This window comes from Hemitrygon akajei, chromosome 1, assembly GCF_048418815.1.
Source record: "Hemitrygon akajei chromosome 1, sHemAka1.3, whole genome shotgun sequence".
NCBI classification, from domain to species: Eukaryota; Metazoa; Chordata; class Chondrichthyes; order Myliobatiformes; family Dasyatidae; genus Hemitrygon; species Hemitrygon akajei.
In genome coordinates this window covers 74,345,821-74,372,426 of record NC_133124.1, presented here as the reverse complement: position 1 = coordinate 74,372,426, position 26,606 = coordinate 74,345,821, and the positions used below count along the sequence as shown (strand labels likewise).

The following is a 26,606-nucleotide window of genomic DNA, read 5'->3' as shown; positions in this document are numbered from 1 at the left end:
ACATGACTGTGTGGCTAGGCATAGCTCAAATATCATCTATAAATTTGCTGATGATACAACCATTGTTGGTAAAATCTCAGATGGTGACGACAGGGTGTCTAGGGGCGAGATATGCCAGCTAGTGGAGTGGTGCTGCAGCAACAACCTGGCACTCAACGTCAATAAGATAAAAGAGCTGATTGTGGACTTCAGGAAGGGTAAGACGAAGGAACACATACCAATCATCATAGGGGGGGGATCAGAAATGGAGAGAGTGAGCAGCTTCAAGTTCCTGGGTGTCAAGATCTCTGAGGGTCTAACCTGGTCCCAACATACTGATGTAGTTATAAAGAAGGCAAGACAGTGGCTATGCTTTAAGAGTCAAAAAATACACAAAACTTCTATAATTGTACCATGGAGAGCATTCTGACAGGCTGCATCTCTGGTATGGAGGGGCTACTGCACAGGACCAAAAGAAGCTGCAGAAGGTTGTAAATCTAGTTAACTCCATCTTGGGTACTAGCCTACAAAGTACCCAGGATATCATTAGGGAGCGGTGTCCCAGAAAGGCAGTGTCCATTATTAAAGACCTCCAGCACCCAGGGCATGCCCTTTTCTCACTGTTACCATCAGGTAGGAGGTACAGAATCCTGAAGGCACACACTCAACGATTCAGGAACAGCTTCTTCCACTTTGCCATCCGATTCCTAAATGGTCATTGAATCTTTGAATACCACCTCATTTTTTTAAATATAAAGTATTTCTGTTTAGCACTTGTTTAATCTATTCAATATATGTAATCAATTTACTTGTTTATTATTATTTTTTTCTCTGCTAGATTATGTACTGCATTGAACTGCATGCTGCTAAGTTAACAAATTTCACATCACATACCAGTGATAATAAATCTGATTCTGATCCAATGGCAAGTGTGTGATTTTTCTCCCTGTGGTTGCTCCCGTTTCCTTCAAAAATGTGCTGCTTGGTTGGCTAGTTGTTGGCTGCTTTGCACTGCACCTAGTGAGTCGGTGAGGGATCGAATGTGGGGGAGGCAAATGAGAATGTGGACAGAAGACCGAACGATTGTTACTTCAGGATTAACTGCTTGATGGTGTGCAATGGCTCAGTAGGCCGATGATCCTCTTTCCACGCTGGTTTAAGTTGAACGTTTGGCTTCACATTTAACCTCGTTATGACCTTGCATTTATTGTTTACCTGAAATCCCATTCCTCTGTAGCTGTAACACTTAATTCTGCATAAATCCTTGTACCACCTCAACGCACTGTGTAATGACCTGATTGGTATGAGCAGTTTGCAAGACAAGGTTTTCACTGTACCTCGGAACATGTGACAATTATAAACCAATTTTAATTAAGTGTGGTTAATTTAGGAAAGGAATAAAAATCCGGGTTGTAACGTTGACTCGGAAACCACCAGATTGTCACAGAAACCTGTCTGGTTCAGTAGCATTGCTTGGGGAAGGAAATCTGCCACCCTTACCCCATCCTCGCGGAGAAAAATAGCAATGACAGTAGACCATTTCCACCTTTGACTCTCTTCACTACGTTGTGTAACCATGTTTCATCCCAACACCATATTCCTGTTGTCTTCTTGTACCCCTTGATGCCTTTTCCAGATTGGAGAAACATGTTCTCAATATCCACCACCATACATAGCGGTAGAGTCCACAGGAGGCCCTGCCTCAGGGTGGCCACACCCATCATCAGTGATCTCACCGTACATTCCCACAGCTGTAATCAGTCAGCTTGCACAGAAACCTGAAGTCTCATACCACCAGGTTCAAGAACAGCTGGTTCAATCGTTCAGTTCTTGAACCATCCAACACAATCCTCATCACAAAGTACAGAGTAAATTTATTATCAAAGTACGTATATGTTGCCATATACTACCCTGAGATTCATTTTCTTGCAGGCAGGAGCGATGAAGTACAGTAGAGTCAATGAAAAGTTACACACTGGTAAAGGCTGACAAGCAACCAGTGTGCAAAAGACAGACTGAGCATATACAAAAAAAATAATTAATACTGAGAGCATGACTTGTAGGGTCCTTGAAAGTGAGTCCATAGATTGTTGAGGTGAGTAAAGTTACCAGAACTGGTTCAGGAGCCTGATGGTTGAAGGGCAATAATCTGAACTTGGTGGTGTGGGACTTAAGATTCCTGAATTTCTTTCCCAAAGGCGGCAGTGAGAAGAGAACATAGCCTGGATGGTGTTGGTCCTTGATGCGGGTAGAAACACGATGACCACTGATCACTGCATTAAAGTGGGCTTTGTTTATTATTTTTATAATTCTGTTCTTTCTTGTAAAAAATACTATTATATATAATTCATGATTAATTATGTTTTTCTTGTGAATGCTGTTTTTATGATGACTATGTACCAGTGATGCTGCTAGACGTAAGTTTTTCATTGCATCTATGCATATATGAAGTGGTACATATTGACAATAAACTCCACTTTAAGTCTTCAGATTCTTATGTTTTAATGCGATTATCTCTCACTCTTTTACACTCCAATGAATATAAATGCAACCTCACAAGACAAGTCTTTCCATGCCAGAAATCAGCTTTGTGAACCTTGTCTGAAGTCAAGTGGAGTTTATTGTCATGTGCACAAGTGCAGTGAGGTTCAGGCACATTGAAAAGCAGCAGCTTCACAGGCATGTAGGTACAGAAAGCACATAGAATGTAAATTATACAAAAAGAGAGAGGGGAAAGATTAGCTTTATACTCAGGTTTTGTTTTTGAATCATTAGAGTCAAGCCCTTGGTAGTGTAAGGTGGTCTGTCATGTTAGGGTTGTGGTCAGTTTAAGAACTTGTGGGTTGTAGGAATACAGTTTTGAATTGGGGTCCAGATTGGAGTTTTTCTTGCAGTTTTAGCTTTCTTTATCCTTGTATATTTGTATAATCACCTGTTTGTAAACTTTTAGTCATTTTTATTTTGGCTCTACATTTCTGAAGTTTCTTGGTAAACTGAAATGTAAGTCAGACAGCACCTGTTCACAGGGTTCCATAACTAACTGGCTTAGACCAGTTTGTGGTATAAAGTGAGAACGTGTTTGAGTTCCTTTGTTACTATTTACTTGCTTGCTGGTACAGACTGGCATTACTTGACTTGTAATGAGTGTCTAATTAAATGGCTACAAGCATAAGATTTGCCCCTCATTCTTGACTTCCAAAGAACCTTCTGGGCAATATCATCTCCACACGTAACAGAAGTTATTCTTGAACCTGATGGTGTGGGACTCAAGGCTCTATACCTGCTACTCAGTGAAATCACTGAGATGAGGGCATGACCCGAATGAGAGGCTGCCTGGATAATGGAAATAAGTACCTCCCTTGAGCTCAAAACTGCACTGGTTACTCAGTTACCTCCTGTACCTCTGTAGGAGGTGAGGCCATAGAGAGCAAGTGCTACAGTTAATCGTACAGCCAGTGGAGGTGGTGTGTTGTATCATTCGAGAGGAATGCTTCTTGTGGACTTTGATAACTAGTTTGTAAGATTTAGGAACTATTTTTATGGAGACTTGTGCAGTTTTCTATAAAATTCTGGAGCATCTTTAAATTAAATTAAAACCTTGCATTCACTGGTTTAGTGTATAAATATTCCCATACAATTCCTTAAACTTTATTAACCCATTGGTCTCAATGCATTGTAGCTCAACATAGTAGGTATTGTGTCTGTAATAACTGAAGGATTATATTTACCTCAGTGGCCTTGGACTTGGAAGCTGGTTGGGTTGATTTCCATTCTGCAAAACCTGAGCTGGTGGGAAGAGTACGCTATGTGCGGGTTGTCTTGACTGGGCTATTCAACTAAAGTTGTAGAGTCACGGGGCAATAAAACACAAAAACAGCCCCTTAGACCCAGTCAGTCCATGCTGACCACTTCGCCCACTCAGCTAGTCCCAATTTCCTGTGTTCAGTCCATATCCCTCGGAGCCCAGCCACCTCCCCCATGTAACTATCCAAGTGCTTCTTAATGATACTGTTGTTCCTGCCTCAACCACTTCCTCTGGAAGTTTGTTCCATATACTCACCACCCTCTACATGAAAAAGTTGCCCTTCAGGTCCCTTTTAAATCTTTCCCCCTCACCATAAGTCAATGCCCCCCTCACTTTTGACACCCCTACCCTGGGTAAAAACCTGGTACCATACGTCCTATGGATGTTTCAAAGAATTTTAGACATTTATATAAGGTTGCTCCTTTTCTCCTATGTTCCAAGGTATAAAGAATTAATTTGACCAACCTCTCCCTATAACTCAGGCCCTCTAGTCCGGCAATGTTTTTGCAAACCTTCTCAGTACTCTCTCCAGTTTGATCACGTCTTCCCTATAACAAGGTGACCAAAACTGTACACGGTGCTCCCAAGATGTGGTCTTACCGACAACTTGTACAACTGCAATATAATGTCCCAGCTCCTAAACTCAGTGTCCTGACGGATGAAGTCCAGCGTGCTAAATGCCTTTTTCATCACCCTGTCTACCTGTAATGCTGCTTTCAACAAGCTATGCACTTGTACCTCCTAGTCATTCTGTTCCATTACACAAGGCTGAATGATAATTCCATTAGAAGATCTTGAGTTAAGCCTGCCAATATTTCTATATCGTCCATTGACTGGATGTGATCCAATCCAATTTTTTCTATTGCCCTTCCATATTAAATAACTACCAGACTTTCAAAATGCATCATTGTCTATAAAGCATGTGAAAGAGTATGGAAATGCAGGATGATTTCTTATGACTGGGTACTAATAATTGTTTCATTACTGTCAGGTGTACTAAGATATTTTCTGCATGCCATTCAGACAGTTTATTCCATACGTAAGTATATCGAAGTGGTACAAAAGAAAAACAATGCAGAGATAGTGTTACAGTTACAGCGAAAGTGCAATATAGGCTAACAAAGTGCAAGGGCCACGACAGGGTAGGTTGAGAGATCAAAAATAGAAGTTCATTCAGAACTGTGATAACAGTGTGATAGGAGCTGTCCTTGAGCCTGGTGGTATGTGCCTTTTAGTCTTTTGTATCTTCTACCCGATGGGAGAGCGAGGAGAAGATGATGTCCATAGTGGGTGGGGTCTTTGATTATATTGGCTGCTTTCCCAAGCCAGCTGGAATTGTGGACAGACTCCACTGCGCTGCTCTGCATTTTCTTTGTGCTTTGTTGTCTACCTACACTGCACTTTCTCTGTTACTGCACTGCATTCTGTTACTTCCATGCATATTGTAATGACATGACCTGTATGGATGGTATGCAAGACCTTGGTACCTGTGACAATAATAAACCAGCTTACTACTTCACGTGCAGTTTCTGTGGTCTTGGGCAGAGCAATTGCCATTGCCATAGCTGCCTTTAGCCAGGATTGGGTGCTTTGAGTGGCAATGAGTAATGTCTATTTCTTTTTGGACAAACAGATCCGATCGGATAGAGACAAAAACCGTTCATTGCGCTACAGTGTCACCGGACCAGGAGCCGACCAACCACCAACTGGGATTTTCAGCATTAGTCCCATCTCCGGCCAGCTAGCTGTGACCAAACCTTTGGATCGGGAGCAAATAGCTTCCTATCATGTAAGCTTTTTTTTTTGGTAACATTCTAAAGTGAAGCACTTAGAAGTTGCATGTTGACCTACGGCAGGAAGGTGAGTAGCCGGAATAATGCAGACTGAAAGATGGCTCGGAATGGGGGGGAATTTAGAGTTGCCGTGGTCATATAAGATGGAAACAGGGCATTTAGCCCAACTCGTTCATGTCAACTATGTTGCCCAGTGAGTTAGTCCCGTCTGCCTATGTTTGGACCAAGGCCTGCTAAACCTTCCCTGTCAACATACCAGTACAAGTATCTATTAATACTCGTACTGTACCTGCCTCACTACTACCTCTGGCAGCTCATACCACCATCTGCGTGAAGAAGTTGCCCCGAGGTCTCTTTTAAAATTTCCCCCCTCCCACCTTAAACCTATGTCTTCTAGTTTTTGATTGCTCAACCCTGGAACAACTGTGTGCCTTCATTCCATCTGACCTTGCCACCGCCACCCGAACCACGATATTAACCACCACTGTGAGGCTCATTCTCTCACACTGCTCGGACCTCTTCGGTATCTTCCTGTAACTTCGGTACTTGAGTCTTGCCAACATTCTTGTTAATCTCCTTGTATTTTTCCAGCTTAGTGACATCTTGTCCACATGCTTTCTAGTTAAATAACATCTTTCATCTAGTTAAATAACCTGCGCAGGTGACCAAAACTGAACTCAGTTCTCCAAGCTTTGTACAACTGCAACATAACCTCCCAACTCCTATACACAATGCCCTGACTGATGAAGGCCAATGATCCAAACTGTGCGATCTCCACCCTATGGACCTATGACACACAGAAAGCCATATACTTGTACTCCTATACACAATGCTCCCCAGGGCCCCGCTGTTCACTGATTATAATTAATAAGGAATGTCCTCTTGAAGTACAGCATTATTCTAAAGACAAATTATTGGTTCCACTTACAACAGATTACAGGGTTGTAAAGCATCTTATTGGATCTACCCATCAATCAGTCTTGGAAAGTTTTAGACCTTATCCTGATGGGAAAGTTCCTATGCAATCCAGAATGTTGTACTGTTGCTAAATCTGTGAATGGGAATATTAGTTGGTGGGGTTTGGCAGTGGGCTGGGTGTTTTTGTTGAGCTGATGTTAAACATGAGCTGATCTTTATAGCTGTTGTATTTTGTGCTGCAGCTCAGAGCTCATGCGGTAGACTTAAATGGGAATCAAGTGGAAAACCCCATCGACATTGTTATAAATGTTATTGATATGAATGACAACCGACCCGAATTTCTGCATCAAATCTGGAATGGATCTGTTCCTGAAGTGTCAAAGCCAGGTATGTTTGATAACGAGCTTGCGATGTTTGCAGTGCAAAGTATGCAGTGGCATACAGATAGCACGGGGGTTGTTGGAAATGGCCACTTGTTCATGGTTCATGCTCAAGTATAACTGTTTTGTGATCCATAGAACACCACAGCACAGTACAGGCCCTTCAGCCCTCCATGTTGTGCCAACCCATATAATCCTTTTAAAAAAAAGTACTAAACCCACACTACCCCATAACCCTTCATTTTTCTTTCATCCATGTGCCTGTCCAAGAGGCTCTTAAATACCCCTAATGTTTTAGCCTCCACCACCATCCCTGGCAAGTCATTGCAGGCACTCACAATCGTCTGTGTAAAAAAACTTACCCCTGATGTCTCCCCTAAACTTTCCTCCCTTAATTTTGTACATACACAAAACATAAAATCTCTTCTCCCTCCTGCCGTCTGGGAAAAGGCTCCAAAGCATTCGGGCTCTCATGACCAGACTATGTAACAGTTTCTTCCCCCAAGCTATCAGACTCCTCAATACCCGAAGCCTGGACTGACATCTTGCCCTATTGTCCTGTTTATTATTTATTGTAATGCTTGCACTGTTTTTGTGCACTTTATGTAGTCCTGTGTAGGTCTGTAGTCTAGTGTAGTTTTCTGTTTTTTTTTTTACGTAGTTCAGTCTAGTTTTTGTACCGTCATGTAACACCATGGTCCTGAAAAATGTCGTCTTATTTTTACTATGTACTGTACCAGCAGTTATGGTCGAAATGACAATAAAAGTGACTTGACTTGATATGCCCTCTGGTGTTTGCTATTGGTGCCCTGGGAAACAGGTACTGACTATCCACCCTATCTATGCCTCTCATAATCTTGTAGACCTCTATCAAGTCCCCTCTCATTCTTCTACGCTCCAAAGAGAAAAGTCCCAGCTCTGCTAACCTTGCTTCATATGACTTGTTCTCCAAATCAGGCAACATCCTGGTAAATCTCCTCTGCACCCTCTCCATAGCTTCTACATCCTTCCTATAATGAGGTGACCAGAATTGAACACAATACTCTCACCAGAGATTTGTAGAGTTGCAACATGACCTCTCTACTCTTGAACTCAATCCCCTTGTTAATGAAGCCTAGCAATCCATAAGCCTTCTTAACCACCCTATCAACCTGTGTAGCGACCTTGAGGGATGTATGGATTTGAACCCCAAGGTCCCTTTGTTCATCCACACTCTTAAGCAACTGATCATTAATCCTGTACTCAGTCTTCTGGTTTGTCCTTCCAAAATGCATCACCTTACACTTGTCCGGATTGAACTCCATCTGTCATATTTCTGCCCAACTCTGCAGCCTGTCTATATCCTCTTATAACCTTCTGATCTCCTGATCTCACAAGATCTCCTGAAGTTTGTCAAGCAAAACAAGTGCATAATAACAGTTTTCTGGTTTGTAACTAGATTTTTCTCTCCAAGCCTCACCTTGTTGGATTAGGATTGTCAAATCAGTCCCCAGGATGAGTTGTTACCCATTTGGAATTGTCCTGAGAATGGGTAATTCTGCTGTTGCATTTACTGAAGCTGTTGGATTAGAGACGGACACTGAAGGTTTTCCAGTTTAGTGCCTGGCTTAAGGAGGTTGCTCTGCAAACAGAGTGGGTGCAAGATGGCATAATACAGGGTGGTTCACAGTCATGATTCAGAAAGGGGCTGACAGGAGGATTGAATGATTATTTCTTCCCTGATGGCTTTCAACAAAGAAGCACTGATTCAGGATTAAGGTGCATTTAATACCCAAGTCAGAATTGGAATTATATATCATAGAAACAGGCCCTTGGCCTAACTGGTCCATGCTGACCAGAATGCCCATCTCGGCTCACCTCATTTGCCTGCATTTGGCTCATAACCCTCTAAACTTATCCTGTCTTCTTTCCTGTTAAATGTTACCTGCTGCAACCACTTCCTCAGGCTGCTGATTCTATAAACTAACCACCCTCTAGGTGGAAAAAGTTGTCCCTCAAGTACCTATTAAATCTCTCTGCTCTCAGCTTAAACCCATGCTCTTAGTTCTTGATTGCCTGACCCTGGGAAAAACTCTGTGCACTTCCACACTATACATGTCCTCTAGATTTTATATGCCTTTATAAAGTGTAACAAACTATCTTGCTCTTGAGCTCAGTGCCTCAGCTAATTAAGGCAAGCATACTACGTGCCTCCTTTGCCACCCTATCAACCTCTGCATCACTTTCCTGGAGCTGAGTGTTACAGATACAGGGAACGTGCAGACATAACAATCCAAGATCATAACACGGTAGCTTGTGAGGTCAGGAGTCCATTTTATCGTGTTAGGGAGCTATTCAATTGCCAATGTAGCCTTATGTGGGGTAGAAGCTGTCCCTGAGCCTGGTGGTATGTGCTTTCAGGCTTTTGTATCTTCTGTCTTGTGGGGTGGGGGGGAGGAGGAGGAGGTGAAGAGAGAATGCCTGGAGTCAGGTAGGTCTTTGATTATATTGGCTGCTTTCCCAAGGCAGCGGGGAGAGAGAATGTCTGGGTGGGTGGAGCTTTGTTTATGCTATATTTGATGTGACAATGAAGGAAATAAGTTTTTTTTTCCCCATAAACGTTTAAAGTCATTAATGTCTTCCTCAGGCACATTTGTAATGACTGTTACTGCAGTTGATGCCGATGACCCAAACACGGCTAATGGTATATTGCGATACAAGATCCTTTCCCAGACACCAAGCAGCCCTTCTTCAAACATGTTCACCATCAATAATCAGACTGGGGATATCGTCACCGTGGCAGCGGGGCTTGACCGCGAGGTAATGTATACCAATCAACATTGTCCGTGATGTTGGGGTCCTGGGGCTTGGCTCCCTGGAAGTAACTGCAAAGAAGGCATTTAGTGTGCTTGCCTTTATTAGTTGAGACATTGAGTTTGAGAGCCAAGAAGCTATGTTTGTAAAGCTCTGGTTAGATCACGTTCTGTTCTGTCACCTCATTATAGGAAGGATGTGGAGGCATTGAAGAGGGTGCGAAGGTTTACCAGGATTAAAGGATATAAGCTATAAGGAAATGTTGGATAAACTTGGGTTGTTTTCTCTGAAGTAGCAGAGGCTGTGGGGAGATTTGATAGAAGTTTATAAAAATTAATGAGGCATAGACAGCAAGCATCTTTTTCCCAGGGTTGAAATGTTAAATACCAGAGGGTATGTAGTGGGAGGAAAGTACAGAGTGCTGGGTGTCTGGGATGCACTGCTTGGGGTGGTGGTGGAAGCAGGTGTGAATAGGGAACATAAGAGACTCTGTGCAGAACTTGGACCACGTGAAAGCAAGAGGGAGTAGGAGTTAGAGGTTAATTAGTTCAGCACAACAATGTGGGCCGAAGGGTCTGTCCCGTGCCTGTACCACACTGATGAATAAATACCTGCAGGAAAAGGTTAATGCTTTTGCTTTACACTGCTGTTTAATTAGAATCCCAAGTCAGAAGCTCTCTGACTTAATTCACATTGGCTCTCATGGGGTTTAAGAGCGGGTGATGTGGTGTCACGGGTTTGATCTTCAGAGTAACTCTGGGCATCTCAGGTTGGTGGTTTCAACTCCAGGGACATGAGAGAGGCTGGAATTGTTTGATCAGTGGAGGTTAAAGAGGGATTTAGCAGCTTCTATTTAAATAAAGGAGGTGCTTATAGGATTAGTTGTTAGGAGGTAGCTGTTTCTATCCATGGGAGCCTTAATAAGTAGACAAGATAAATGCAGCTATTTCTGCTATAATACATCTTTGCATAACACAAATTGGTTATAATGCAATTGGTATTGGCTTATTATTGAGTTTCAGTGAAAAGCTTTTGTTTGTGTGCCATCCAGACTGGACATTCCCTACATAATTACATCAAGGTGGTAAAATGGAAAACAGAATGTAGTGCCATTGTTACAGAGAAACGCACTGCAGGCAGAAAGTGCAGGGCAGCAACAAAATAGATGAGGAGATCGAGTTTATCGTTAGTGGATGAGGGGTCCATTCAAGAGTCTAACTGTGAGATAGAAACTGTCTTTCAATCTGGTGGTAGGTGTTCTCAAACTTTAATAATTTCTGCCCGATGTTGACTGGAAAGAAATGTGAAAACTGCTGTAGAAACCCAATCTTTCATGTTTGGATTCCATTCACTGAATTGTATTTGTTGCCTGATGGGAGAAACGAGAATGGGGGGCATCCTGTATTAGGGAACACTATTTGCATTAAGTGGGTCACACTGGCTGTAGTGTGATTGGGCAAACCTATTTAAATCTGTGCTGGGAAGACAACCACAGCCCTGTTCTAGGACATAGAATATAAAACAGTGCAAGTTTGTTCTTATTTAACTATATACATGTATTTATATAACCATGTAATGTATGTAGAAACGAGACGACATTTCTCTGAACCAGGGTGTAAAGCAGAGTAGTACATACATGAAACACACGATAGCTTTTGAAGGTAAGGATAAAATCTACAGAAGAATCACACATAAATAACAAACTAAAATGTATTAATTTTAAATATTGTAAGGTATGAAACAGCTTAACCAGTGATGCAGGGAGTTCAAAAGCCTAATGTTCTGGGGAAGAACCTGTTTCTCATCCTGACCGGTCTTGTTTTTATGCATCGTGGTCTCCTGCCTGATGGTAGACAGTTAAAGAGAATGTTGGATGGATGGGTGGGATCCTTAATAATCCTGAGGTCCCTGCGTACGCAGTTGTGGTAAACTATGTATATACCTGTCTGGACACACCCCTCTGCTGACTGCTCCTGTGGCTCCTCCCTCAGACCCCTGTATAAAGGCGATTGGAGGCACTGCTCCCCCCTCAGTCTCCGAGATGCCGTGCTCCATTTTGCTGCTAATAAAAGCCTATCGTTCACCTCCCGTCTCCGAGAGTTATTGATGGTGCATCAGCAGTGCTCTTGATAGATGTCACCAGTGGATGGTAGTGAGACCCCTATGATCATCTCATCTGTTCTCACAGTCCTTTGTAGGGAATACTGGTCCAATGCTCTGTTGCTCCTGTACCAGATGGAGATGAAACTTGTCAGGCGGCTTTCAGCTGTGCTTCTGTAAAACACTGGGGGGTGGAGGAGACTTGCTGGCCTCAATCTTCTTAGAAAGCTGTTGTGCTTTCTTGGTTAGGGAACTGATTAAGGTCATCCATGGTGTGAACTCCCAGGAACTTGGTGCACTTAGCTCTCTCTATGGAGGAGCCATGTATTTGCTGAGGGGGTGGTTTGTCTGCGGTTTCCTGAAGTCCACAATGATTTCTGTCTTCTGTACGTTCGGGCTTAGGTTGTAATTCTCACACCAATCCACCAGCCACTCCACTTCCTCTCTCTACTCCGTCTCGTCGACAACCATTGTTGTGTCATCTGCAAACCTGATGACACGGTTTGAAGTAGATCCTGTGACACAGTCATGCATCAGAGTGAGAACAGCAGCATAGTATGGCCCATGTTCACATTCAAGTTCACATTCAAGTGTAACTTTAATTCAACCATACCTGAATATCCATGAATACAGCCAAATTAAACTGTTACTTCGGGGCCAAGTTTCAGAACGCAGTACCATCAGTCAAACACAGCACAAGTCATACACAGCACATATAAGATAGCAAGTATACATACAGTCTCACCGGGCCGTGAGGAAACAATATGAGTCAGCTGCACCTTTCCTCGTTCCCTGTCGCGCCCACTGTTGAACTTGAACGAGGTCATTACCCACGCAATGTCATCAGTTGCCTAAACGCAGTGATATTTTCATGCCAGGGATCACTGTTTGGACTCGGGTAACCGGCCGCCTCTCGCGGCCGGCGAGAAGTGCCATTGCTACTGGCCTGGAGCGCGGACAGATTGATGCCGCCTCTAAACCTGTTTACCACACCGAATGTTCGTGGGGAACCCAGTGCTAAAATATTCTCAAGACGACCTAATTTGGGCTCAGGGTTTTGTAAGTAGCAGAGCAGCTACCTCGCTGCGATCTACTGAAAGTCATCCCTCGAGCCAAACTTTTGTCGGCCGATAGGTTCTACCTACCTACAAGGGGGGTGAGCACATGCCCTGTCGCTCTCCTCGCTCAGTCGGTCGCTCTCTCCGGACTGCGACCGCCGCGGCCCCGGTATGGGAACCTCCAGCCCCTTACCTTGTCCTCTCACTGGTGTGTTGCAATGGTTTTATATGTTCATATGAGGAAAATATGCACTGTGTGTTTAATATCCAAACGTTACTTACAATGTTATGATGCTACTGACTTATAAGTGACTTGTCACTATATTCATGCGAGGAAAATATGCGCTGTGTGTTTAATATTAAATTCGTTAGATAAACCCTTTTAGAAACGAAATTGAGTGTATTAGCCACTTAGAATTGACTTCTAGTTGACTTATCACCTATACTCCGGTTGTGATTAACACCCCCACCACCGCCCCCCTCCTGTCAGCCGGTCCGCAAGAATATTGCCAATATTAAACTGGTCCACGGTGCAAAAAAAGGTTGGTGACCCCTGTGTTAGAGATAGCTAAAAGACTCCTTTTATAGGGACATGGATGGGAACAAAAAATAGAGAGCTATGTGGGAGGGAAGGGTTAGACTGATGGTGAGCTAGATTAGAAGATTGTGACCTGAAGGGCCTGTACTGTACTGTTTTATATCATCTTACACAGCTCTATCATTATTTTTAGTCGTCTTTCACTGTAAAAGGAAGTTCTGCTATAATGTGACTTCCCATAATAGTGTTTCTGAGGAACATAACTGTCATGTTGTAGCAGAACTGCCTGAAATAGAGGCCAGAACTGAGGTGAGAATTTCACTTCATACAGAGAATATTAATACTTGAGGTAGGAGAATTTAATTTCTGGTTTATTGGAAAGGGAGCAGCAGGAGTCAGATGAACTGGAACAGGAGTGAGCCAGCAGTAGCCAGATGGAGTAAGGAAACACATCCTGTGTGCAAGATTCTGAATCAGGATCCCTGCCACCTACAGTGGTGAGAAGATCAACCATTGCAGGAACAATGACAGAGAGGTCAGAGGGCATGAGCGAATCACTTATATGAGCAAATATTTGGAGTGTTCAAGCTGGTATGCACAGAGAATCTCACTGAAATGTACACATTCTTTCAGGATTAAATATGGGGCTTGGAATGGTACAGGGACTCATGATGTGTCTGGCAACCATGATGACAATTGAAACCAACCCCTCCCTGCACGTGGCCTGTGTTGTGTTCCCTGCTTGTTCAGGTGTCTTTCTAAATCCCACTTAACCCTTGCTGTTATACCCTGCTTCCTCTCTCACCCACCACTCGCTGTGTAGCGGGAAAACACCCCTTACACATCTCCTTTAAACATTTTCCTCGAGAGGATCCTGGTAAACCAGCCCTGAAATCACTGGGGTCCTTCTGATGAAGTTGCCCTTCCAGTGTTAAGGAGATGGTGCCGGGATTCAGACCCAGCAACAGCAATGGCGGAAGAGTGTGTGATCTGCAGATGGTGGTGTTCCTGGGCACCTGCCTCCCAGCTCTCCCTTGATGGTAAACGGTCTGTGCCAAGCTCGTGCTGTTAGAGCAGACTAGATGAGTCATGTTGCAGGCATATGAATCATTGGTTGGGCCACATTTGGAGTATTCTGTTTAGTTCACTACCCCCCTCCCCCCCATCGACCCTGTCTGTACGTCTCGCTGAAAGCAGGCAGAATAATCAAAGACACGATCCACCCCTGACATTCTCTCTTCCCCATCCCCAAGTCGAGCAGAAGATACAAACACCTGAAAGCAAGTATCACTAAGCTCAAATACAGCTTCTGTCCTGCTGTTATCAGACTCTTGGACAGTAGAAAGTGGCCTCACGATCTACCTTATTATGATCTTGTACTTATTGTTTACCTGCACTGCACTTTTCCAGTATCTTTTACACTTTATTCTGTATGTTGGTTTCCTCCGAATGCTCCAGTTTCCTCCCACAGTCCAAAGACATGCAGTACCTGTTTGTTGGTTAATTGGTCATTAGAAACATAGAAACCTACAGCAACACAGGCCCTTTGGCCCAGAAAGCTGTGCGGATCATGTCCTTACCTTAGAACTACCTAGGCTTACCTATAGCCTTCTTAATTTTTCTAAGCTCCATGTACCATTTCTGCCGTTGCTGGCAGCCCATTCCACACACTCACCACTCTTGAGTTTTATTTAAAAAAACTTACCCCTGACGTCTCCTCTGTACCTACTCCCCAGCAACTTAAACCTGTGTCCTCTTGTGGCAACCATTTCAGTCCTGGGGAAAAAGCCTTTGACTATCCACACGATCAATGACTCTCATCTTATACACCTCTATCAGGATACCTCTTGTCCTCAGTTGCTCCAAGGAGAAAAGGGCGAGTTCACTCAACCTATTCTCATAAGGCATGTTCCCCGATCAAGGCAGCATCCTTGTAAATCTCCTCTGCACTCTTTCTATGGTTTCCACATCCTTCCTGTAGTGAAGTGACCAGAATCGAGCACAGTTCTCCAAGTGGCTCTGACCAGGGTCCTATATAGCTGCAACATTACCTCTCGGCTCTTAAACTCAATCCCACAGTTGATGAAGGCCAATGCACCATACACCTTCTTAACCACAGAGTCAACCTGCGTAGCAGCTTTTAGTGTCCTATGAACTCAGACCGCAAGATCCTTCTGATCCTCCACACTGCCAAGAGTCTTGCCATTAATTCTATATTCAAGCATCATATTTGACCTACCAAAACGAACTACCTCACACCTATCTGTCACTTCTCAGTCCAGTTTTGCATCCTATCAATGTCCCACTATAACTTCTGACAGCCCTCCACACTATCCACAATACCCCCAACCTTCATCAGCAAATATACTAACCCATCCCTCCACTTCCTCATCCAGGTTATTTATAAAAATCATGAAGAGTAAGGGTCCCAGAACAGATCCCTGAAGCACACCACTGGTGACTGACCTCCATGCAGAATATGACCCATCTACAACCACTCTTTGCCTTCTGTGGGCAAGCCAGTTCTGAATCCACAAAGCAATGTCCCCTTGGATCCCATGCCTCCTTACTTTCTCAATAAGCCTTGCATGGGGTATCTTATCAATGCCTTGCTGAAATCCATATACACTACATCTATGGCTGTACCTTCATCAATGTCTTTAGACTCATCCTCAAAATTCAAACAGGCTCGTAAGGCACGACCTGCCCTTGACAAAGCCGTGCTGACTATTCCGGATCATATTATACCTCTCCAAAGATTCATAAATCCTGCCTCTCAGGATCTTCTCCATCAACTTACCAACCACTGAAGTAAGACTCACTGGCCTATAATTTCCTGGGTTATCTCTACTCCCTTTCTTGAATAATGAACAATATCTGCAGCCCTCTAATCCTCTGGACCTCTCCCATCCTCATTGATGCAAAGATCATTACCAGAGACTCAGTAATATCCTCCCTCACCTCCCACAGTAGCCTGGGGTACATCCCATCCTGTTTTAGTGACTTATCCAACTTGGTTCTTTCTAAAAGCTCCAGCACATCCTCTTACTTAATATCTACATGCTCAAGCTTTTCAGTCTGCTGCAAGTCATCCCTACAATCGCCAAGATCCTTTACCACAGTGAATACTGAAGCAAAGTGTTCATTAAATACCTCTGCTATCTCCTCTGGTTCCATACACACTTTTCCACTGTCATACTTGATTGGTCCTATTCTCTCATGTCTTATTGTCTTTCTCTTCACATACTTGTAGAATGCCTTGGGGTTTTCCTTAATCCTGTCTGCCAAGGCCTTCTCATGGCCCCTTCTGTCTCTCCTAATTCATTCTTAAGCTCCTCCTTGCTAGCCTTATAATCTTCTAGATCTCTATCATTACCTAGTTTCTTGAACTTTTCGAAGCTCTTTTCTTGACTAGATTTACAACAGCCTTTGTACACCACGGTTCCTGTACCCTACCATCCTTTCCCTGTCTCGTTGGAACGTATTTATGCAGAACCCCATGCAAGTATCCCCTGAACATTTGCAACATCTCTTACGTATGTTTCCCTGAGAACATCTGTTTCCAATTTATGCTTCAAATTCCTGCCTGATAGCCTCATAATTCCCCTTACTCCAATTAAACGTTTCCCTAACTTGTCTGTTCCTATCCCTCTCCAATGCTATGGTAAAGGAGATAGAATTGTGGTCACTATCTCCAAAATGCTCTCCCACTGAGAGATCTGACACCTGACCAGGTTCATTTCCCAATACCAGATCAAGTACTGTACAGCCTCTCCTCCTGTAGGCTTATCTACATAGGCAGGGTTAATTAGATGGGTTGTTGGGTGACGTGGCTCATTGGGCTGGAAGAGCCTGTTCCATGCTGTATCTCTAAATAAGTAAAGCTGACCAAGCTTGGAGCAGGTTTAATAATTTCCTGTTTCTTAACGTCTAAGGTTCCATGAACAACTACTTTTCCTAGGGCACAGTGTTAAGACACTTGCGTTAATCTGCAGGGCCTTTGGGAAATTGCTGTTCATGTTGGTCAATAATTTTGCAGGTGGGGAGACTGAAATATTAAACTAGAAAAACCTTGTGCAGGAAGAGGGCTGGTTTGTGTGAAGCTTTTAAAATATTAACACTCTGGCTTTAAGTCCCGTCACCTTGTTGAAATTTTATCCCTTGCTGGTGTAAGTCAGGGCTGGTCTGCTGAATTCTCTGTAAGAAAGGAGCAGGCAAATCTGCCTTCCCCAGTGTATACAGGTCTACTGCAGGGAGAGGCTGGTAATGCAGCTAATTCGTATTGTTAGGTTGCTGGGATCAACTACACTCTCTCCACAATGCTTGGAATTAATCGAACAAGGGTTTAGTTGTGTTGAGCAGGCAGCATTGTGTAAGATTTGCATTCTCTCCATCAAACCTCAGTGCCAAATGTAGATTGGTATTTAATTTTTGGTCACCAGAGTAATTTAGAGGTAATTGATTTAAACAAATGGACGTAATCTTCAGATTGGAGCCAGGGTAGTCATGATGTCAGGAAGTGGGATTCTGGGAAGCTCTTCTGAACTTTGTGAGGCTGGAGGTCTGTTTAAAAATACAAAGAGTGTCGTGGGTTCGGGGCAAGAATCATGGGGCAAGGATCGTAGACCAAGGCAGGTCGCTGGACTTGAGAAAAAGATCAGCCAAGGTCAGGGATAGCTGTTAGAGTATGACGAAGGGAGAAGAATAAGTAGCAAAATGGTAATGAGCAATTAATTGTCTTTGGTGCTTCCAGCAATAACTAGGCAGTGAGTGTGTGACCCTGTGGTGACACGTATCCTTGATATATATGGTTAAACTGACCTTTCATTGTTCGCGGGGGATATTTGATGCTGCTATAGATTTAAAGAAAAGCTATACCCCGCAAGGGAGAGATGCTTGTCAGCAAGGTGGGGTTTTCATTGGATGCGAACTCCCTCAGGGACCCTTCTGCTCATTAAGGGAAATTTCGCAGGGACAAAACGCGGTGTTGGTGATCTCTCCGTTACCTAGCAACCAACACCTGAGAGGTTCTGGCCCCGATAAGGAAGCAGCTGTAAGGCACCTCCTGGGCTCCTATCCAAGCTGGCAATCTCTGGTGTTAACTGATACAGTATCTGCCCAGAGTCCATTCTGGGAACGTTAAGTGTTTATTAATGAACATACAAAGGACGAAACCTTAGACTGTGCTAAAATGGTGTGGAGAATGGGTGGGTGTTATTGGTTCATTTTTGTTGTGTTATAATAAAGGGAGGGTTCAAGCATTATTTGCCTTTTGAATTTGACAAACATCACATATGGGTTTAAAAAATTCGGTTTTAAATTTCTGCATTGAACTAGGCAGGAATTTCACAAGCACTTTGTGGAACAGAGTTGTCACTCTCAGGAGAAAGTGGTATTACTGCTTAACGACCTCATCCTTCTCTCAGTGTGGGAGGCTGTTCAGCCCATTGAGTCGATGTCAGCTTTCAGAGCAATCCTGTCAGTCTCAGTAGCTAATCTGGGCTGTCGTTTTATTGGTTTATTGTTTGCACATCAGTGTCTGGCAACTCAAAATGAAAGCAGGCAGAGGGATGCCATAGGGGATTTATTAGGGGGAGAGTTTTGTGGATGAGAACGAGTTTTTTGGATGGTATGTTGCCTCCCAGGGTCAGGGGCAACTTGGATCATGTCCACAGCGTTCTTAAGGAGGTTGAGAAGCCAGAGGTTGGGGTTCACATTGGTACCAATGATATGCAGGGTGGGTATGAAGCCCTACAAGGTAAATTCAGGGTGCTAAGTTAAAGGACAGCATCTCCAGGGTGATGATCTCAGGATTGCTACTAATGCCAAGTGCTCATGAGGCCAGCTATAGGAGGATAATCCTGTTTAACAAATGGCTGAGGAGATGATGCAGGAGGAAGGGCTTCAGATTTTTGGATCATCGTGCTCTCTTCCAGAGGATGTGAGACCGCTAAAGGTGGGGTGGTTCGTACTGAACTGGAGGAGGACCAATATCCTTGTGGGAAGGTTGGCTTGTACTGCTCTGGGGGGCTTAAAGTAGACTTGCATGGGGATGGAAACTAGGGCAAATGTTGGAGTGATTCTGGGGGAAAACAATGCCAAGCCTACATGCAAAGACAGAAATCGAAACATAGAGCATGGTGGGACTAATGTTCTGAGTATTGTAGAATAAGGCAGGTGAGCTTATAGCATGGAACAACATGGAATTACGATATTGTAGCCATTAGTGAGATTTCATTGCAAGAGGGGCAAGACTGGCAGCTCAGTGTTCTGGGGTTCTGTTGTTTTAGACAATATAGAAAGGGTAACACTACTCATCAGGGAAAACGCCGTGGTAGTGCTCAGACTGGATAGACAGGAGAGCTTGTTTACTGAGTTTATATGGGTGAAACTGAGGAATAAGAATAGGATGACCATGTTAATGGGATTATATTATAGGCCTCCCAGTAGTCCGTGGGATTTGGAGGAGCAAATTTATTACAGAAGTAGCAGACAGTTAGCAGAAAAATAAGGTTGTGATAGTAGGTAATTTTAATTTTCCACATAGGGTTTGTACTGTAAAAGGGCTGGTTGGGATAGTTTCCTTTATCAATATTGTGAGGCCCCAACTAGAGAGGGTGCAATATTGAATCTCCTGTGAGGGAATGAGACAGGGCCACTGACAGAAATATATATGGGAACCAGTTTACATCTGGTGATCATAATGCCATTAGTTTTAAGGAAATTATGGAAAAGGATAGGTCTGGTCCTCGGGTTGAGATTATAAATTTGAAGACAATTTTGTTGCTATCAGGTAGGATCTAGTAGGTATGGACTGGGATACATTGTTCTCTGGTAAAGGCATTCTTAGTGAGTAGGCCTTCAAAGGTGAAATTTTCTTACATTTTTCAAAGGAGTACAGAATATGTATGTTCCTGTCAGAATAAAAGGCAAGGTGAACAGGTTTAGGCAACTTTGGTTTTCAAGAGACATTAAAGCCCTGGCAAAGGAGGAGAAGCATAGTGGGTATAGGTAGCATGACGTACTTAAGGGATATAAGAAATGTAAGACAACACTTAAGAGGGAAATCAAGAGGGCTAAAAGAAGACATGAGGTACCTCCAGCAGAGAGAGTGAAGGAAAATCTCAAGGGCTTCTATAAATATATTAAGAGCAAAAGGATAGCAAGGTACAAAATTGGCCCACCTTAAGATCAGCATGATCATCAATGAATGGAGCCAAAAAAAGATGGGGCATATGTTAAATTGTTTTTTGCAGGTGTATTTTACTTTGGAGATGGGCACAGAATCCATAGAATTTAGGCAAATTAATAGTGATGTCATGGACTGTATCCAGATTATAGTATAGGAGATCTTTTGCAGTCCTGAGGCCTGCCCATGTTAATTGGTGACTGTGAGCAGTCATTCATCATAGATTTGTAGTCCAAGAGCATGGAAGCAGGCTCTTTAGCCCGGTTTACCCATGCTGAGCAAGATGCCAATCTAAGCTAGTCCCAGTTGGCCCAAATGCCTCAAATCCCATCGAAATACCTTTTAAGTCTTATTGTACCAGTCTCGAGCACTTCCTCTGGCAGCTCATTTCATATACAGCCACCCTCTGAGTGGAAAAAGTTGCTCCTCAAGTTATTAACACCTTTCACCTCAAACCTGTGCCTTCTATTCGCGATTCTCCAAACCTGGGATAAAGCCCTCATGATGTGCAGGTAAGTAGCTACACTAGGGGTTGAATCAAGGTTAAGTTGACAAATGTAGGAGAGAAACAGTAAGTCTTCAGGAAAATAAGAGGGAACAGGACTGGTGGATTACTCTTGATAAATAGCATAGACGATGGGCTGAATGGCCTTGCATATCATAAATATTACTGTTCAGAAGGAGATTGTTCTGCCCATCAATTCCCTGGCAAGCTTGTATTTTAATTAGAAAAAGACAGACAATATCAGAAACAAGAAAACCTGCAGACGCTGGAAATCCAAGCAGCGCACACAAAATGCTGGAGGATGTGATCAGGCCAGGCAGCATCTATGGTGCAGTGATGTTTCTAGCAGAAAACCTTTTAAGTCTTACTGTACCAGCCTCAACAGCATCAGAATCAGGTTTACAATCACTGACATTTGGCATGAAATTTATTGTTTTGTGGTGGAAGTACAGGAAATAGAAATTACTGTTCTCAAGCTAGATAGAGCAAAAGAGGGCTAGTGATGTAGCATTAGTGGGTTCATGGACCATTCAGAAAGCTGATGGTGGAGGGGAAGATTTTCCAGAATTACTGAGAGTGGGTCTGACTTGTTAAAATTCTTTAGGCATTCAACCCCAATCCTCATCCCTGGTACTCCCATTCTCTTTTACAGAAAGTTCCACAGTACACGTTGATAATTCAAGCAACAGACATGGAGGGAAGTCCGATGTATGGCCTTTCCAACACCGCTACCGCTATCATCACCATCACAGACGTCAACGACAATCCACCAGAGTTTACTGCTGCTACTGTAAGTATTGTGCCCCTTGCCCCTCCTTCTCTACTGCCCACTTTTACTTGTTTCTTTCTTTACTCACATCCCTCATTTTGGCTCTTTTGTTTCCCTTCAGCCTAACCCTCCCTTTCTCTGCCGTTCCTTTCTCTCTCCCTGTTGTTGTATATTTGAATGAATATTCCATCCAGAGCTGTGTACACTTATAGTCAGCCTATTGTAGGAAAGACATCAGTAAACTGGAAAGAGTGCAGAGAAGATTTACAAGGATGCTGCCAGAATGTAAGAGCCTGAGCTAAAGGGAGAGATTGGGCTTTGTTCCTTGGAGCATAAGAGAATGAGGGATGACCTTGTAGAGGTTTGTGAAATCATGAAGGCTATAAGTAGGGTGAGCTCGCATGGTCTTTCTCCCAGGAAAGAGGGACCAAAAACAAGGTTGCCTAGCTTTGAGAGTGAGAGGCAAAATATTTGATTGAGACCTAAGGAGCTCAGTCTTTTTAACAGAGTAGGGGAGTCCAAAACTAGGGTGTCTAGATTTAAAGTGAGTGGAACATTAGAACATAAGAAATAGGAGCAGGAGTAGGCCATCTAGCCCATCAAGCTTGCTTTGCCATTCAATAAGATCATAGCTGATCTGACCATGGAGTCATCTCCACCACCTCTGCCTTTTCCCCGTAACCCTTAATTCCCCTAATATGCAAAAATCTATTCAACCTTGTCTTAAATTTATTTACTGAGGTAGCTTCCACAGATTCACCACTCTTTGGGAAAAGCATTTCCTCTTTATCTCCATCCTAAATTTACTCCCCCAAATCTTGAGGCTATGTTCCCTAGTTCTGGTATCACCTCCAGTGGAAACAACTTTCCTGACTCTATCTTATCCACCCCTTTCATAATTTCTGCATAACCTCCCTGCTCTTAAATTCAATCCCCCTAGCAATGAAGGCCAACATTCCATTGGCTTTCTTGATAGCCTGTTGCACCTGCAAACCAACCTTCTGTGGTTCATGCACAAGCACTCCCAAGTCCCTCTGCACAGTAGCATGCTGCAATCTTTTTTACCATTTAAATAATAATCGGCTATTTAATTTTTCCTTCCAAAGTGGATGACCTCACATTTACCAACATTGTACTCCATCTGCTAGACACTTGCCCAGTTACTTAATCTATCTATATCTCTCTGCAGACTCTCCGTATCATCTGCACAATTTGCTGTTCCACTCAATTTAGTATAATCAGCAAACTTAGATACACTGCACTCGGTCGCCTCTCCAGATCGTTAATGTATACCGTGAACAGTTGTGGGCCCAGCACCGACCCCTGTGGCACACCACTCACCACTGATCGCCAACCAGAGTTACACCCCATGTATCCCAACACTGCTTTCTATTGGTTAACCAATTCTCTATCCATGCTAATACATAAACCCCAACTCTATGCATCCTTATCTTATGGATAAGTCTTTTATGTGGCACCTTATTGAACACCTTCTGGAAATCCCAAGTAAATAACATCCAACTGTTCCTCTCTATCCACTGCACTCATTATGTCCTCAGCGAACTCCAGTAAGTTTGTCAAACAGGACCTGTCCTTGATGAGTCCATGTTTCATTTGCCTGATGGATCCATTTCTTTCTAGCTGCCTCGCTGTTTCTTCTTCAATGCTAGCTTTAAGTATTTTCCCAATTACGGATGTTAAACTAATTAGCCTGTAGTTACCTGCCTTTTGCCTACATCCTTTTTTGAACTGTGCCATAACATTCACCATCTTTCAGTTCGCCAGGCCCTGCACAGAGTCCAGAGACTTTTGGTAAATTATCACCAAAACTTCTAAAAGTTCTGCCATTCTTTTCAATACCCTGGGATGCATTTCATCAGAACCAGTGGTCTTGTCTATCTTTAGGTCCACAAGTTTGCTCGGCACAACCTCCTTAGTGATAGCTATTGTATCGAGGTCCTCACCTCCCTGTTAGACATGTCCTCCACTGTGAAAACTGACACACAATAGACATTCAAAGCCGCGGCCATTTCCTTATTATCCAATATCAATCCCCTCTTGTCCTCAAAGGGACCTATGTTCACTTTGACCATTCTTTTCTGCTTTATATTCATATAAAAACTTTTACTATCCTTTTTTATATTTTGTGCTAGTTTGTTTCCATAACCTATTTTCCCTTTATTGCTCGCGTAGTAGTTCTTTGTTGTCTTCCCAATCTTCCACTTTCCCACTACTCTTGGCGACTTTGTATACATAAGCTTTTAGTTTGATGCCTGCCTTTAATTTCATAGTTACCCGAGGCTGGCTCTCCACCCTTACTGTTCTTGCTTTTAACTGGAATATACTTTTGTTGAGGACCGTGTCAAATCTCTTTGAAAGTCTTCCACTGTTCCTCAACCTTCCCACCATGTAGCCTGTGTTCCCAGTCTACCCTAGCCAACTCCTCCCACATCCTGTTATAGTTTCCCTTGTTTAGGCATAATACATTGTTTTTAGATCTAACTATTAAACCCTGCATTCGTATGAGAAACTCAATCATATTGTGATCACTCTTTCCAAGAGGATCCCTAACTACAAGATTGCTAATTTTACCTAACTCATTGCACAGGACCAGATCCAAGATAGCATGTTGCCTGGTAGGTTCAGTAACCTGCTGTTCATTCTACAAAGTCCTCTTCAAGACTGCCTCGACCAACTTGATTCACCCAATCTAAGTGCAAGTTAACTGCTGTTCCATTCTTACATGCCTCAGGTATTTCTCGGTTTATTGCCTATCCCACTATAATGTTACCTTTCGGTGGCCAGTAGTCAATTCCCACTAGTGATATTTTTTCCCTATATATTCCTAATCTCTGCCCAGATGGATTCACCATTCTGCTCCTTAGATCTTATATTGTCACTCACTATCGCCCTGAGCTCATCCTTAATTAAAAGCGCTACCCCACCTTTCCTGCCTGTCCTTCTGTACTACCTGATATCCCTGGATATTTAATTCTCAATCCTCTCCACCTTGCAACACGTTTCTGGTTCTGAGGGATATTGTCCCAACACAGGCAAATCTAGATGGCAGTCTTGGTTGATGTGAACAATTTAGGCTGAAGGGCCTGTTTCTGTGCTGTATATCTATGACTCTTAAGACTAAGGGCAGCAAGAGCAGGGAAACAACGGCTCAAAAGGCAGGACAGCCTCAGGAATGAAAGGCTTCTTCCAGTTCCTGGAGAAGTAAATTCATAATGTTGGCTTTTGTAGTCTCACCCCAGGCTTTTTTCCAGTCATTCAATCCACTTCGTTTTGCCCATTTCTGTGCACTGTTTTGAACACCCATTGACTCTGATGTGACTGTTTCTATTAAATTGTTAAAGCATACACGAGTTTGTTGTGCAAGTGAAGTGCTGCTTCTGTTTCCACGGTAACTTCTTTAAAAAAAATCTGTTACTTAGAAATGATTATCTTTCCTTTTGAGCAGAAAGATCTCTGCACTTGATATGTAAGCAGCGTTTCAATTTTAAAACCATAAACCCCAGTACGCTTAATCTCCCAAACCTACACTGAAATGCAGATAATTGTTCACTTCAATGGGATGTCTTAGTCTATATCCCTTTACTGGCTTTAGATCTCAATTGGAGGATCAGATGGTAGATGTCATCCCTGTTTTGTGTTTTTATAATCTCTACACACTCGAGGGACTGACCAGATGGTTCAATGTCTTTTGCTGATGTGTGTTTTAAAGCATAGAACAGTACTGTACAAGAACAGGCCCTTCGGCCCACGTTGCCTGTGCTGAACATGATATATTCCTGAATATTTGTCTACCTAATGGCTGCTATCTTTCCTGCTTACATATCACCCGTTCCAGTTCCCACCACTGTCTGTGTAAAAAAAGAACTTGCCGCACACATCTTTAAACTTTTTCTCACTCATATTAAGACAATGTCCTCTGGTGTTGGCCTTTTCGAGTATGGGGAGAAAGATTCCGACCATCCGTGCATCTCAATTATATAAACTTCTGTTGGGTCTCCCTTCAGCCGCAGCTCCTGTGTACATACCCCAAATATATTCAACCTCGAATCAGAGGTGTTTACATAGAATAAAACACTACAGCACAGGGATAGGCCTTTTGTCCACAGTGTTGCTACTCACTAATCACAGGTGGATGTTTGTTTACTAGGGAGTGAGGGTGAAATTGCGGCATTCTCCTTGGTGCTGGAAAGGTTAAGTGGTGATGTGATATCTTGTGCAGTCACTTGGGTTTGAGAGTGACTTGACTTCTCTTGATCTGATGTGCCTGGTGAGGTCATAGAATCATAGAACACTGCAGCACAAAAACAAGTCCTTCAGCCCATCTAGTCCATGCTGAATTATTAATCTGCCTAGTCCCATCCACCTGCACCCAGACCGTAGTCCCCCTTACCCCTCTCAGCCACATACCTATCCAAATTTCTCTTAAATGTTGGAATTGAACCTGAATCCGCTACTTCCACATTCTCACTATCCTCTGAGTGACCAAGATCCCTCTCATATCCCCCTTAAACAGTTCACATTTCACCCTTAACCCATGACCTCTAGTTGTAATCTTACCCAACCTCAGCGGGAAAAAGGTCAACTTGCAGTTACCTGGTCTAAGCTCCTCAAAATTTTGTATACGTTTCTCAAATCTCCCCTCCTTCTCCTACGCTCTAGGGAATTAAGTCCTAACCTATTCAGCCTTTCCTGATAGCCGAGGTCCTCAAGTCCTGGCAACATCCTTGTAAGTTTTTTCTGTACTTTTTCAATCTTCTT

At 43.2% G+C, this 26,606-nt stretch overlaps 1 protein-coding gene across 1 annotated transcript in view; it reads left to right on the top strand.

Moving 5' to 3' along the window:
* The window catches only part of cdh2 (cadherin 2, type 1, N-cadherin (neuronal)), a 194,914-nt gene that overhangs the window by 126,164 nt on the left and 42,144 nt on the right, over positions 1-26,606 (top strand). Inside the window, exons 5-8 of the mRNA XM_073045892.1 lie at positions 5,418-5,573; positions 6,738-6,882; positions 9,502-9,674; positions 21,711-21,848. Coding sequence (XP_072901993.1) covers positions 5,418-5,573; positions 6,738-6,882; positions 9,502-9,674; positions 21,711-21,848 — 612 coding nt within the window. The remainder of the gene's footprint in view (positions 1-5,417; positions 5,574-6,737; positions 6,883-9,501; positions 9,675-21,710; positions 21,849-26,606) is intronic.